Source organism: Lupinus angustifolius, unplaced genomic scaffold (genome assembly GCF_001865875.1).
Source record: "Lupinus angustifolius cultivar Tanjil unplaced genomic scaffold, LupAngTanjil_v1.0 Scaffold_3_350, whole genome shotgun sequence".
NCBI classification, from domain to species: Eukaryota; Viridiplantae; Streptophyta; class Magnoliopsida; order Fabales; family Fabaceae; genus Lupinus; species Lupinus angustifolius.
The window spans coordinates 1-14413 of NW_017717163.1; the positions used below are offsets into that span (position 1 = coordinate 1).

The window sequence follows — 14413 nt, forward strand, 5'->3', positions numbered from 1 at the left end:
GTCACTTCCTAGTACTGCAGTTTTAATTTTTATATTATTTGTATCAGGTACGGCCTCGATCACCATGTGAAGATACCAAATGAAGGAAGTGTGAAACAAGATGACTCAACAGCTCAGAAATCAGTAGATGCAACACTCTTCATGAAAATGGTAGGATGTCTCAGGTTTGTGTATCATAGCAGACCTGAACTAGCCTATAGTGCAGGAGTAATAAGTAGACATATGGCCAATCCCAACCAAGCACACATGATAGCAGCCAAGAAAATCATGAGGTACTTAAAGGGAACTCTTAGCTATGGTATCTTGTTTCCTAATCAGAGAAAAGAAGATAAACTACAACTTGTTGGATACTCTGACTCTGACTGGTGTGGAGACTAGGAGGATAGGAGAAACACATCAGGATACACCTTCTTTATTTCTGGTGCTCCAATCTCATGGAGTTCCAAGAAGCAAGAAGTGGTGGCACTCTCCACATGGGCAGCAGAGTACATTGCAACCTACAATGCTGCTTGTCAAGGCTTATGGCTAACTTCTCTACTGGCAGAATTGAAGTGTGGATAAGGCATGAAGATTGAGTTAAGGGTTGATAACAAATCAACCATAAACTTAGTCAAGAATCCAGTTAGCCATGGAAGGAGTAAGCATATTGAGACTAGATATCATTTCTTGAGAGATCAAGTTGGCAAGACGAAGGTTGAGTTGGTTCACTGCAAAACAGAAATTCAGATTGTAGATGCTATGACTAAGCCATTGAAGGTAGATAGGTTTGAAAAGATGAGGGAGATGCTAGGCTTGGTCAAGTTTCAATAAAGCATTGTCTTGTCTTGGTTTGAATTTGTTTCTCTGTTTTTTTCCTTTTGAATTGATGTAGAATTGTAAAATCTTTTTGAATTAAGGAAGGATGTTATAAAATCAAGTAATTCAAGGATTAGTTACTAGTTGCTATAATTAGAAGGTAGTTATGGTTGTTATTCTAAGTATGGAAAATGTATAAAGTACTCATTGAGTAATGCATTGAAAATAAGAACATTCCATACAACTCTCTCAATTAATCTTACAAATTCTTTCTCTCCAATTTCTCTCTAAAACTTTTCCTCACTAAAGCATTCATCTTCTTCACTCTCTTCTTCTGTTTTTCTATGGTATTATTGCTCTAACAATATCATTATCTAAAACCATGATATTTCCAGATTTATAAGATTTCTTATATTTTGAAAATGGTAGGGGATTGTGAAAGATATTTTTAAAATATCCGAATTCAAGTATGACTATATACATATTGTGGATGGTTTATGAAATAAGATGTCATTTGACATAATTGTTGTATCTCTAGGCTTTGAATACATGGTTGTGGGTTCAATCCCATGTGTTAACATTTTTAGTTTATGTTTTTATTTAATGCGTAGAAATAAAAATGAAGGGATGCATCCATTGGAACTCAAACCAAGGAACAACCACTTGCCAAAGAGTATGCTTGTCACTAGGCTATCAACACATCTTCAAAGTAAATATGGACCGACTTAGTATATAGTTGTTCCAAAAACTCGTGCAGAATCCCAAAGGTGATCCTTTCCACCCAGTGATATTAGCTTCTCTATAAATAGAGACGACACTTGAAGGCATAATGTTAACATCCGAATTTTTTGATATATAAGAAATCATCCTTTATTTTTTGACGAATCATATGAAGGGGATTCATTGTTCATCCCATTTGTGTCCAATGTAGTTAAATTGGTGGAGGCGAAAGTTAGTATGGTAACACACACTTTGGAGGTTTTAACGTGCATATACATCAACTATTTCTTTATTCAAGTGGTGCAACATCTTACGCTCATTCAAGTTTTCAAACACTTAAAAGTCTAAAATTCTATAAAGATGATAAGATAACCTGCTAAATTAACCAGGATAAAGTTATTTGTATAGCTATAAACTAGAACTAGAAGTATCATCCTCAAAAAATATTATTGTATGTTTTTTTTGGTAATACGAAGGATATTTCCTTCACCTTATGAGTAAGGAACTACTCCTTTTTTGGGGTGTAACCGTCCCTCCCAACAAATATCGCTCCCACGAATTAAACCCTTACCATTTTTATCATTCAGATCGCTAGATCACACTTTGTTAGTGCATGTTTGAACCAACATGTACAGGTGCTCTTGTTGAAATCCCTAAAGGATTGGTTTAGCATTTGAGATATATATTATTGTAAATTAGGAATTCAAGCGCAATCTCTACCCTACAAACCACTAGAATTGCTCGTATAAGAATTGTAACACTGAATAAATTTGTAACACATACGAGCCAAAATTAAGCTTGTAGATGAAGAGGACAATTAACTGCCCCAAGTAAGGATTTATTCCATTTTACAGATCATCACCACTTTACAAACACAACATAAAGCAGAATAATCTAATATTTTCATTTGGCTTTGAGATACAAACATGATGAACTCAGATATACCTCTTCTTTTATGTTGTTTAAGTTCAATTTCAACTGACACATAACATTTTTTTAGAAGAGAAAGAGAATAATACAAAGTGGTGATATAGTTTGTTGCTCAGGCAAACTTGCACACATAGGCTAGTTTCATGTAAGAAGTAGCATTAACAAGTGAAAATTTGAAACACTGTCAGTTATTGTTTTTCTCATAAAAGTTGAATTTTCTTAAGGTTTTGTCCCATTTGAGGTCCTTTTCACCAACACAGAGATGTTGCCCCAAATATTGTCCAAATCACATCTTACATCAATTATAATGAAACAAAAATATCAATAATAATAAATGTTTGATGTCTCAAATATTGTCTCAAATCATATATCACACCAATGATATTAAAGCAAAAAAACAACAATAATAATTAATATTTAATTTTTTTAATTAACATACATATTTTTTACTGGTAAGAAACAAGATTTTTGAAAGAACACATCTCCATTATCTTTTCACCTTAGATGAGGACACCACAATGGCTTGGAGATGAATTGGTGTTTTAGTGTGGATTTTACCAAAGCATCAGGCCTACTTAGATGGGCCGTTCCCACAATATTGGTTTATCACTCAGTTCTCCCCATTGATTATCAAATGAAGTACAGTTTAACCTTCATATGATTCGTCACTTTTTATATTATTTTTATATTATTATAAGATGATATATGATACAGTTAATTCAATATGAGGTACATATCATAAATGAAACAACCACGTATGTGTTTAGATTAGTGATAAGAAATACTTCTGAATATCCACAAGCAGCATGTAGAATTCTCGTTTTTCCATGACCCCAAGCATTAAGCAGCACAATTGTAGAATACTTCTTCGAAAACAAACTTTGCTATCATAGCATTAAGCACAATTGATTTCATAAACTAGTTTAATACAAATAACCTCATTCATAAGATTCCAAGAGCTCAATAAATTTAGCTGAAAATGGCACACTACCCATTTGCCACTTGTGATTACAAATAAACCTCCATTGGGCTCTCAATATCTATATTTCCATCATTACCATTCAGACAAAATAAGAAGCAAGTCTCCTTTTTCTTGAGTTCTTTTCTCCCTTGTTTACAATGCTTTCTCATATCTCAAAGTCAAATACTAGGCATTTTCAAAGCCAAAAATTCGGAAAACACCTGCAACCGAAATGCAGATAAGTTAAACTGCAGGGGCTCTTGTGATTCTTGAATTCCTAATGATACTTCACAGGTTCATAAAAAAAAGTATATACCTTCATCAGCCTGATACTTGTTTTTGTCATCACCGGCATATGCAAGTAAATTGTATTTAGGATTCCATTCAACACTGTTCATAGCAGCCCTACAAGGAATCTGATGCACTGTTCGTCCGGTGTGAACATTTGACTGTTTCATAAGGTAACAGGTTGAACTATTAATATACTCTAATTATCAAAAAATAAGATTTCATAGATTAAAAAAACAGGTTTTGTGATTCAATGATTCTTAAAAAGAATATTGAAATGTCATACAATATCGATGAACAAGTCTTCGCTTGCAGAAGCAATAAAATCCCCAGTATGATTAAAGCTAATCGTCCGGACAGGCCATCTGAGAAACATACAGAAAGGGCATTCCGCGTTTGTCACAACAAGCTAAATATAATCAATATAGCTGAAAACCAAAGCTTAATACACAAATATGGAAGACCGGGAAATCTCACTCTAGCTTTGTAAAGGTACGCACACAGAGCATCTCTGAGATATCCCACAGGCTGACAAGGGAATCAGCACTTCCAACAGCAAAATATCTGTTTCAATAAAATCACGTTAATGTTTAAGTAGCTCTATAAGTTATGTCCATAGATTTACTTTCTATGAAAACTGCAAATATTCTAGTGAAGGAAAGTATGGCATAAAATTAAAATGCAATAAAAGATTACTTTTAAGAACCGGATACAAGTTTTGCATTTGTCCTACCTTGCTAATTAAAATGCAATTGGCAAGACCGGAAATAACAAACACTAGAAGCATACCTTCCTACCGGGTCAATTGCAATGCAATAACAACCAGCTGTATGAGCAGTGAGGGTATCAAGAGGTCGAAGGGATGGGTAAGACAGCACTTCAACCGTCCCTGAGGTGAGCATATAAAAATATGATACTTCATACAACACTCATTAAATGAAATATAGAATTGAAATTCATATCTAAGTTAAAAAAAAGTACAAATTCAAAAAATGACCTCACCATTTCCTGTAGTTAGAAAGAACATCTCGCCGGTCATGTTCCAAGCAATCTCATTCACCTATAAACGAACAAGATTACACAATAATTGATGAGTATAAGGGATTAGTTTTTTTAAGTAGAGTAAAATAAATCTGCCGTTGTGTGAAAATGTGCAAAGAGTGTAGACAGGTCAACCAAACAATTACGCTGCCGGGCTGCACACTTTAAGTGTACTAAAATCGTGTAATCATAGACGGGCTAGCTAATAGTTAAAAAGAGAATAAAATAAAACTAACATAAGTTATTACCAACTGAACTGAAAAGGCCTGCACAAATTCACATTTGTATGCAAAATTATAAGAATGTGATATAAAAATTATAAGAATGTGATATAAAGACAAGTTTCTCATAAATTTGACCGTTCAGATACAGTTTTCTTAGCCTCAATAATGAAGCATAAACAAGGTGTTACCTCATAATTAAACTTGCGCTTGTGAATTGGTTTAAACTTCCGAACATCCAGTATTGTTAATTCATCATCCTATGAAACAAACAAGGTTCACATGCTTTATTTAAACCAGTGAGAATCAAAGACATAGTCAATTTAGTAACTACTAGTGCACCAAGAAACAACTCATTCCAACATACTCAAGATGTAGTTTATATCAACATATACATCCAAACATATGTAGTTCAGATCTTTATGGAAATGAAAGGGATTGCGTAACATACCCTATTACCTACAGCTACATGAGTTCCATCAGGTTTGTAGGTGATGTTGATATTCTCCCCACTAAGTTCTGCTTGTTGTGAGCATTTTCCACCTGCAGCAACCAAATATGCAAATCTTTGGTTCAAACTCTTACCCTGACCCTAAAAATATACCCCATCAACATGCTTTAGACTGTTTAAATAAGCTAATTTAGAAAAAAATGAGCATTCTTTTCTAACCATTCATCAAAATGCATTTGTGACAGGCCATTGACCGTGTGTATGAGTACGAGAAAATATGAAAAGGATAACAAGGGAAATATAAGTAAAGGAGGAAAGGAGGAAGTGAGGGAGTGAGGAGATGGTTGGAAGAGAAAGAGAGAAACGAGTAACCAACTGGAAAGCTGGCATGAGGGGATTGTGGGAAGAGAACGGGAGAGTCATGCATGTAATCATGCGGAGAATGATATAAGGGAGGGTCTAGAACGTGAAGGATCATCAAAGATTTGGAATTTGAGTAGGAAGGCCTTGGCCTAGAAAAGGAAAGTTCACTCTGCTAGTATTGCTGTTTTTCTGCATTTTCCAGAGGATTACTTCTTTGTAAGGAGACGAGCTCCACTTTTCATAGTTCAATGTTACTCATTCTTTCACTTCCTATCAATTTACATGTCCTACAGAGATATTTTCAAATAGAGCAACTTAATTTGCTTAATCCAATAAATTGTGTGGAGATAATTCACAGGATTAATAGAGTACAACCATATAATGCATTAGAAGAATCCCAAAATATAAAAAGGCCATAATAATTCCCCTCCCTTCTTATACGACAAACTAAATTAAATTGTACAACTGAATGATTACTTACTACGAGCATCCCACAAACGGACAGTCTTGTCACCCGATGCAGTTGCGATCAGATCAGCATGTTTGGGGTCCCAGCATAGCTGATCCACACTATCAGTGTGACCCTTCAATTCAATATCTTTGACCTTACCCTGCAATACACACGCCCCATCCGCAAAACACAAATAGCAAGGAACAATCAAATTTCTAACCATAAAATAATGAAAAGGATAAAGTCATTTATGCTGCCATAAAGTAGGAGCCAAAACTGAAAAGGAGAACCTCTAAGAAAAAATGGTGACATGGAAACAATGTAAAGTTTACAGCATACATCAGTTACCTAAATTTAGGTAAACAACAGAAATGATGAGAACTCCTAAATAAATTGGTAGTGACCACATGAGTCTTGGCACATTATCAAATCTTGTATATATATTCTTCACAAAAACTAAACGAAAAACATATCTTCCCCAGTCACTTTTGCCTATAAAAAATTAAAAATTCAATCTTCCCCAGCAAGCAACTTCAGAAATTGCATGTTCATATCATATAAGTAGTAACCAACTTAGATTATTCTTCCACCTCCCATCCTGCACAAAATATTATAATAAACTCTCTCCTGCTATTAGAGATCACTAAGTTTTCTGTAATGTATTAGTTATAAAATTCTGTTTTAGATTGTTTTAGTGGTTGTAACAAACTATGCCACGTGTGTATCTTCCATATCTTTAAATAGAGATTCCCTCTCTTGTAATAATTCAAGCTTTCATGATACAAATTCAGTAACTGCCACATTCAGAGCAGTTACCTTTTCTCTCTCTTTCTTTCTCTCTTCTTCTTTTCATTTCTTAGTTACATTTACATGGTATCATGCCTCCAATGGCTCATGTCTCTGAAGATCTTGGTTCTCCTCCTCCTTCCATGCCTTCTCCGCTGCATTCTTCTCCTCCTTCTCTCACTCTTCCTCTTCCAACAACAAAACTTACGGAGCATAACTTCTTGATATGGAAATAGTTCATGGTTGTGGTTCTAACTTCTAATCGTGCTTTTCGATTTGTTTCTGGAGATTCCATTCCATAACGATTTCCTACAGAAGACAATCGTCTTCTCTGTCGCGTGAACCCTGTCTACTTGAGTTGGGAAGAGTAAGACCAAATGATTTTGTCGTGGCTCCTTAACTCGCTTTCCATAGATCTACAATCAAGGGTTGTTGGTTGTAGGCATTCCTTTCAGCTATGGCGTGAAATTAGTGAGTATTGTCATGCTCAAACGAAAGCCAAAAGTAGACAGCTTAGGGCACAGTTGAAATCAATGGTTAAAGGTTCAAGCTCTATATCGGAGTATTTCATGATGATTAAGGTAATTGTTGACTCTTTACTTTCCATAGGTTCTCCAATAACCCTAGCTGAACACATTGATTGCATTCTTGATGGATTGCCTGAGGAATATCAAACTCTCATTACTACGGTTGAGAGTCAAGAAGATACTCCTTCAATCAATGCTCTTCAATCTTATTTGCTGACATTTGAAGCTCGTCTAGAGAGAAATCGTAGATCTGTTTCTGATGCTCTCTCTGTAAACGTTGCTGCTGCTTCTCCACCTAGTCTTGTCTCCATCAATTCGCAAATGAATAACTATCCTACTATGTCTCCAATTTCTCCTTCTGTTCCCAGGGGATGTAATGATGGTCTTTCTACTCACTTTCATGGAAATACTGGATATAGAAGCAATTTTCGTGGTATTCGTGGTAGAAGAGGTAGTTATGGATCTCGTCGCAGTTCTGGACCACGTGGAAGCACCTTATTCTGTGACTATTGCAATAAGTATGGACATGAGATTTCCTATTGCTATTATGCACCATCTGCCTATGGATCGGATTACTATGGTGCTCCTGGCTATGGTACTCCTGCACCAAAACACTACTCAAGTTTTACTCCTCGTGCTCCAAGGAGCTTCCATCACTATCCTGAGCCACACTTCTCCCATCCAAGGGGATCATATGCTGGTCACTATGATCATTTCACTCCTGATCCTTACTTTGGACCTTCTCATCATGCTGCTCAAGGTGCTCCTGGTTCTCATGGATATACTCCTAGTCAAGGTCACTTTGGCTCTCATTATGCTATGACAGCATCAACTTCTGGCAGTGCACCTAACAAGATCAATCCAGTGTGGTATCCTGATTCTGGTGCCACTAACCATCTCACCTCTAATCCTTGTTTGGTTCAAGAGCCTACTGAAAAGTTCACTTCAGATCAGATTTACTTGGGTAATGGTTCTAGTATTCCTATCTCTACTTGTGGTAATTCTAAATTTCATTCATCTTTTAATCCTCATGTGTCTCTGTCTCTTAAGAACCTCCTTCTTGTTCCCTCCATCACTAAAAATTTACTTAGTGTTTCTCAGTTTGCACAAGATAACAATTGTTATTTTGAATTTCATCCTCATGCTTGTTTTGTCAAATCCCAGGCTACTAATCAGGTCTTGCTAAGAGGTACTCTTACTCCAGAGGGTCTCTATGCTTTTCATGATCTACTACCTCTAGTATCTTCAAGACCTTCTACTGGTTCTTCTCAGCAGCAGCCTAGTAGTACTGTAGTTTTTCCCTTTTCTAAGAATAAGTTCGTGCAGAATACTGTTAGTAGTGGTTCCTCTTATTTTCTTTGGCATTGCAGACTATGGCATGCCAATGAAAAAGTTGTTTATAATGTTCTCAGTCACTGTAATATCTCTAAAAGTCACAAAAGTGTTTTAGATTTTTGTTTTGCTTGTTGTCTAGGAAAGTCTCACAAACTTCATGATGTTGATTCAACTAATAAATATCCTAATCCTTTTGATCTGCTTTATGTTGACTTGTGGGGACTTGCACCTATTGATTCTATAACTGGCTTTAGATCTTATTTCTCTCTTGTTGATGTTGCTACTAGACACACTTGGGTATATTTGTTGAAATTAAAGTCTGATACAATCACCTAGTTTGACACATTTCTCACTATGATAAAAACTCAATTTAACAAAACTGTCAAATCCGTTCAAAGTGATTGGGGTGGGGAGTTCAGACCTTTTACCACTTATCTTACTAAGTTGGGTATTTCTCATAGAGTAGCTTGTCCACATACTCATCATCAAAATGGGACAGTTGAGAGAAAACATAGGCACATTGTGGAGACTAGTTTAGCCTTATTAGCTCATGCTTGTTTACCTCTAAAGTTTTGGGATCATGCCTTTCTAACAGTTGTGTATCTTATTAACAGATTACCTTCCCCCACCCTAGGGCATAAATCCCCTCATACCATTCTCTATAACATTGTTCCTGATTATATCTCCCTAAGGATATTTGGTTGTTCTTGCTTTCCTAACCTTAGGCCATTCAACAAACATAAACATGATTTCAGGTCCTCTGAGTGTACCTTCTAGGGTTATTCTTTGTCTCACAAAGGGTATAAGTGTCTTACTATTGAAGGCAAGATAATTATTTCCAAAGATGTTATATTCAATGAATATAAGTTTCCATATGCTACCTCTCTTCAATCCTCCCCTTCCTCTACATATATTCCCTCACCTGAACAAATTCTAGTATTTCACAATCCATCCTCTGTTCCCTCACATACCTCTGCTTCTGTTTCCCCTTTCTCCTCTAGCCCCCTACAAATGTCCCAATAAGGTCTCCACTTTGTCAACATAACACAGATCCCATTGTTACTACTACACCTACTGAGTCCAATGAACCTGAAACTGTTGTTTCTCCTATCTTTAGTGAGTCCAGTGTCATTGTTCCATCCAGTGAGTCAAGTGAACCTGAGTTTGTTCCTAGGTCATGTCATCCAATGCAAACCAGGTCAAAATCAGGGATATTTAAAACCATTTACCCTACAACTTGTCTAGCTCATATTGAACCAACTTCAGCCAAAGTTGCCTTGGTTGATCCTGTTTGGGCCTTAGCTATGAAAGATGAATATGATGCTCTTATCAAGTCAGACACCTGGTCCCTAGTATCTTTGCCACCCAACAAACAGGCTATTGGTTGCAAATGGGTGTTTAGGGTCAAAGAGAATCCTGATGGTTCTGTTAACAGGTACAAGGCTAGACTAGTTGCAAAAGGGTTTCATCAGAAGCATGGTGTTGACTACAATGAAACCTTTTCTCCTGTAGTGAAGCCTATCACTGTGAGGATTTTGCTTATTTTGGCTCTAACCTTTAATTGGTCTCTTCAACGACTGGATATTAATAATGCCTTTCTCAATGGCAATCTCACTGAAGAGGTCTATGTGCAGCAACCTATAGGGTTTTAGGATAAGGATAAGTCCTTGGTTTTCAAACTTAACAGATCCTTATATGGCCTCAAACAAGCCCCTAGGCAATAGTTTGAGAAATTAAAGGCAACTCTGTTCAAACTTGGGTTTAATATTAGCAAATGTGATAATTCCTTGTTCATTCACACATCTACTACTTACAAGCTATTTGCCTTAGTCTATGTGGATGATATTATCATTATAGAATCTTCTCAAACTCATATCAGGTCTCTCATTGCCAATCTCAGTAGCACCTTTGCTCTCAAAGACCTTGGCACTCTTGACTACTTCTTAGGTATTGAAGTCAAATATCTCAAAGCCAAGTCTATTCTACTATCACAGTCCAAATACATAAGAGATCTCATTGAAAGGGCTAATATGTCTGGTGCAAAAGCTGTTAACTGTCCTTTGGTGTCTAGCTGCAAGTTAACAAAGAATGGGTCTAACTATGTTGAAAACCCTTCTCTCTATAGGTCCATTGTTGGAGCACTTCAGTATGCTACCATCACAAGACCTGATATAGCTTACTCTGTGAACAAAGTATGTCAGTTCTTGGCTGCTCCTCTAGAAGAACATTGGACTGCTGTAAAAAGGATACTTAGGTACCTAAATGGCACTCAGTCTCATAGCCTGCACTTACAGCCAGCTGATCCTACCTCACCCTTGGTTCTTAAGGGTTTTTGTGATGCTGATTGGGCATCTGATTGTGATGATAGAAAATCTACATCAGGAGCTTGTATTTTTGTTGGACCTAATCTAGTCACCTAGTGGTCCAAAAAGCAACAAACCATTTCTAGATTCAGCACTTAGGCCGAATACAGGAGCTTGGCTCTTCTTACTCAGGAGTTTATGTGGGTGCAGTCCCTTCTCACTGAGTTGAAGTTTCCCTACACTGCACCCATTCTACTATGTGACAATCTTAGCACAATTGCCATGGCATATAATCCAATTCTCCATCAAAGAACAAAGCACATTGAACTTCATTTGTTCTTTGTCAGAGAAAAGATCCAAAACAAGACTATTGAAGTCAAGCACATCCCAGCCAATTTCAGACTGCAGATGTTCTTACTAAACCTCTCTCTCCTACTAGATTTCTCACTCTAAGAAGACAACTTCAAGTCTCCAACACAGATCCACCTTTGATTTCTCAGGGGTTGTATTAGAGATCACTAAGTTTTCTGTAATGTATTAGTTATAAAATTCTGTTTTAGATTGCTTTAGTGGTTGTAACAAACTGTGCCACATGTGTATCTTCCATCTCTTTAAATAGAGATTCCCTCTCTTGTAATAATTCAAGCTTTCATAATACAAATTCAGTAACTGCCACATTCAGTGTAGTTACCTTTTTTTCTCTCTTTCTTTCTCTCTTCTTCTTCTTTTCATTTCTTAGTTACATTTACACCTGCACACTTAGATTACCAATATTTCTCCCCTTATATAATGGCCTAATGACTCATTTCATGAAAGATGGCCACACAAAAAAATCACAGTAAACCACAGTTCACTCTACAGTACAATTTACTTTCTGATCATGCACAACTCACAATACATTTGTTGATTTAGTCCAACAATATCTAGTCCTAATAGTAACATCACTCCAATATATATCATTGTGGATCAAGGAATGTAACAAAGGGTGATGATTCTTAGATACTTTTCATCCATTTATATCAACCTTTGGGTCAGTCACATTAAAAAATTAATATTATATGTGAAAACATGTATTTACCCAAACCCAAATCCTTTGGCAGCCATGTTATCTCATCCACCAAATGAAAAGTTACTGCTGCAATTTGAAATTGACTAATCTTAAACTACTTAACTCTAATAATTAAGGGGGGCTTCACATTTTAACTACAAGTAAACCTACCAAATTTCATTGTACACATTAATCCATATTCAGCTACCATCTCTGTGCAGCTAAGGTATCACATTTACTCTATCAACATTGAATCCATATTCAGGTAGAAGTAATCAAAAGACTAGCCTAAGCCTAATATAAATGGCCTTCTATCCTCTAATCCATGAAATGAAAGAAACAGTAAGATAATCCCATTACAAAACAAACCAAGCCAATTATAATAGATATTGACTTTATTGATATAACAGTAGAGAGTGAAAAAAGAAGGACATGAACTTATTGATTGTTCTTCTAACTGTGTTTTGACAGATAGAATGGTATACTAGGTGCCATTGTTTGGATTATTTAAAATAGGATGGAACATCATAATGCCTCTTTTTTTCTTCCCTCCCAATTTGGGATATAAGATGGAATGAGGCAAGACCAACTCCATATTAACTCGATTCCACTTAATAAAATATACAAACAATGGGATGATATCTTTGTTTATTCCATCCACATACCCCAATAGTTAAGAGCCTCATGCATTGAGCCACTCTTTTTTAGTTCATGAATTCTCTCATTAACCCTATGTACTTTTCACGTATCGGCTCATCCTATAAAAAATGAAGAACCACTTACCAATACCCATACCACGTATTTGGTAACAATTTCCATTCTATATCACTCACCATTAAATATTCAAACATGGGTTTCGAAAGTAATTATAAGAAAGAACATCAATATAAAATTTAACAAAAAAACACAATCAGGAGTAAACTTACATGTCCATGTGGTTCAATATACCAGATTCTCGCAGTTTGATCCACAGATCCAGAAGCAAGTTTTGTGCCAATACAATTCCAAGCCACAGAGTGAACCTTCAAAAATAAATAAAAACCCATTTCACAAATGAGAACAGAATCAATGGAAGAGGGTTTTTTATTGACACGAAGTGAAGTATTAAACCTCAAGAAGCATAAAAAAGAATAAAGTTTCGAACTTTGAACATGTTTACAATGGGGCAAGGAGTGAAGGGAAAAGGGTACCTTTTTCTTGTGACCGGAATACTCTCTGCTATGGAGATTTTTAAAAGGGAATTTTTCATCCATGGTGGAAACAAGAAACGAATCAGAACTATGAGGCACTGTTTCTCTTTCAAGCTTGAGTACAAAGATTTTCCAAACGAGTGAGGATGTGAAACAGTGACTAATGAGAGTGAAAAAAACGCATGGGTTGGAGATATGAGGAAACGGTGCCAAAACCTTATTTCTTGTCATTAATTAATGATGTTTTAGGGGATTGTTAAAAATTATAATTATAATTACAAAAAAAAATTCACCTTTATTATTAAATTATTAAATATATAATTATAATTTCTCAACCCGAATGAAATTATACTTTTAGATATATTCACGAGTCTCTTATAATTGGTTTATAACCTACTAATTTTTGATATAGTCATGTGCCTCTTATAATTGATTTATAATCTATTTAAGTTACAAATTGGTGCAATTTATAAATTTTAATTAGTTAAGTATTGTTCAAACTTCATCCTAAACAAATTTTAAATTTTTAGTGAGTAAGTAAATTTTAAATTCAAATATTAAGTTGCAAAAAATTATGAAAGAATAAGAAGGATGGAAGAATATTGGTGCAATAAGTTGGTTTGGTCAAGGGAGGTAAGCAATTGAATCAAATAAAGTAGTTTAAGTTGATTTATGTTATCTGGTAGTATAAAAACTAAATTAAACTAGATTGGTCATATACAATTCAGTTATATGGTTTACTTGTTTTATTTTGGTACATGTGGTTTACTTGTTTAATTTCTTGTATTATTTTTTAAAAGAATTTCTCCGATATTTAAAAACAAAAACAAAAATGATATTGAAGGCCTAAAGTTTATTTTGTTTGTACCTTTGAGCCCAACTTAGATTTTATGTGAAGTCGTTGCATATTCTATTCAGACCAAATAAATCTAAAATTCAAATTTAGCTTTCGACTTTTGACAAAAAAAAGTTTATATATAATTTAATTTTAAAAAAAAAAACT

General features: G+C 35.4%; 1 protein-coding gene across 1 annotated transcript; it reads right to left on the reverse strand.

The window, feature by feature from the left end:
* Positions 1 to 3237: 3237 nt before the first annotated feature.
* Positions 3238 to 13642, reverse strand: LOC109337282 (THO complex subunit 3). The gene is made up of 11 exons (XM_019574221.1): positions 13411 to 13642; positions 13147 to 13242; positions 6252 to 6381; positions 5408 to 5499; positions 5148 to 5216; positions 4697 to 4754; positions 4484 to 4583; positions 4172 to 4258; positions 3981 to 4059; positions 3723 to 3855; positions 3238 to 3627 (listed from the first exon to the last, which is right to left on the reverse strand). The coding sequence occupies exons 1-11, from the start codon at positions 13639 to 13641 to the stop codon at positions 3593 to 3595; spliced, it is 1110 nt and encodes a 369-aa protein (XP_019429766.1). The 5' UTR covers position 13642; the 3' UTR covers positions 3238 to 3592.
* Between the last annotated feature and the right edge of the window lie 771 nt (positions 13643 to 14413).

Bases quoted from the DNA above. Each gene is read 5' to 3' on its own strand.
- LOC109337282 (XM_019574221.1), bottom strand. From the start codon at position 13,641: ATGACAAGAAATAAGGTTTTGGCACCGTTTCCTCATATCTCCAACCCA. The intron at 13,243-13,410 runs GTACCCTTTTCC...TTATTTTTGAAG, and splicing joins ATTCCGGTCACAAGAAAAAG to GTTCACTCTGTGGCTTGGAA. The intron at 5,217-5,407 runs GTATGTTACGCA...TTTGTTTCATAG, and splicing joins ATGTAGCTGTAGGTAATAGG to GATGATGAATTAACAATACT.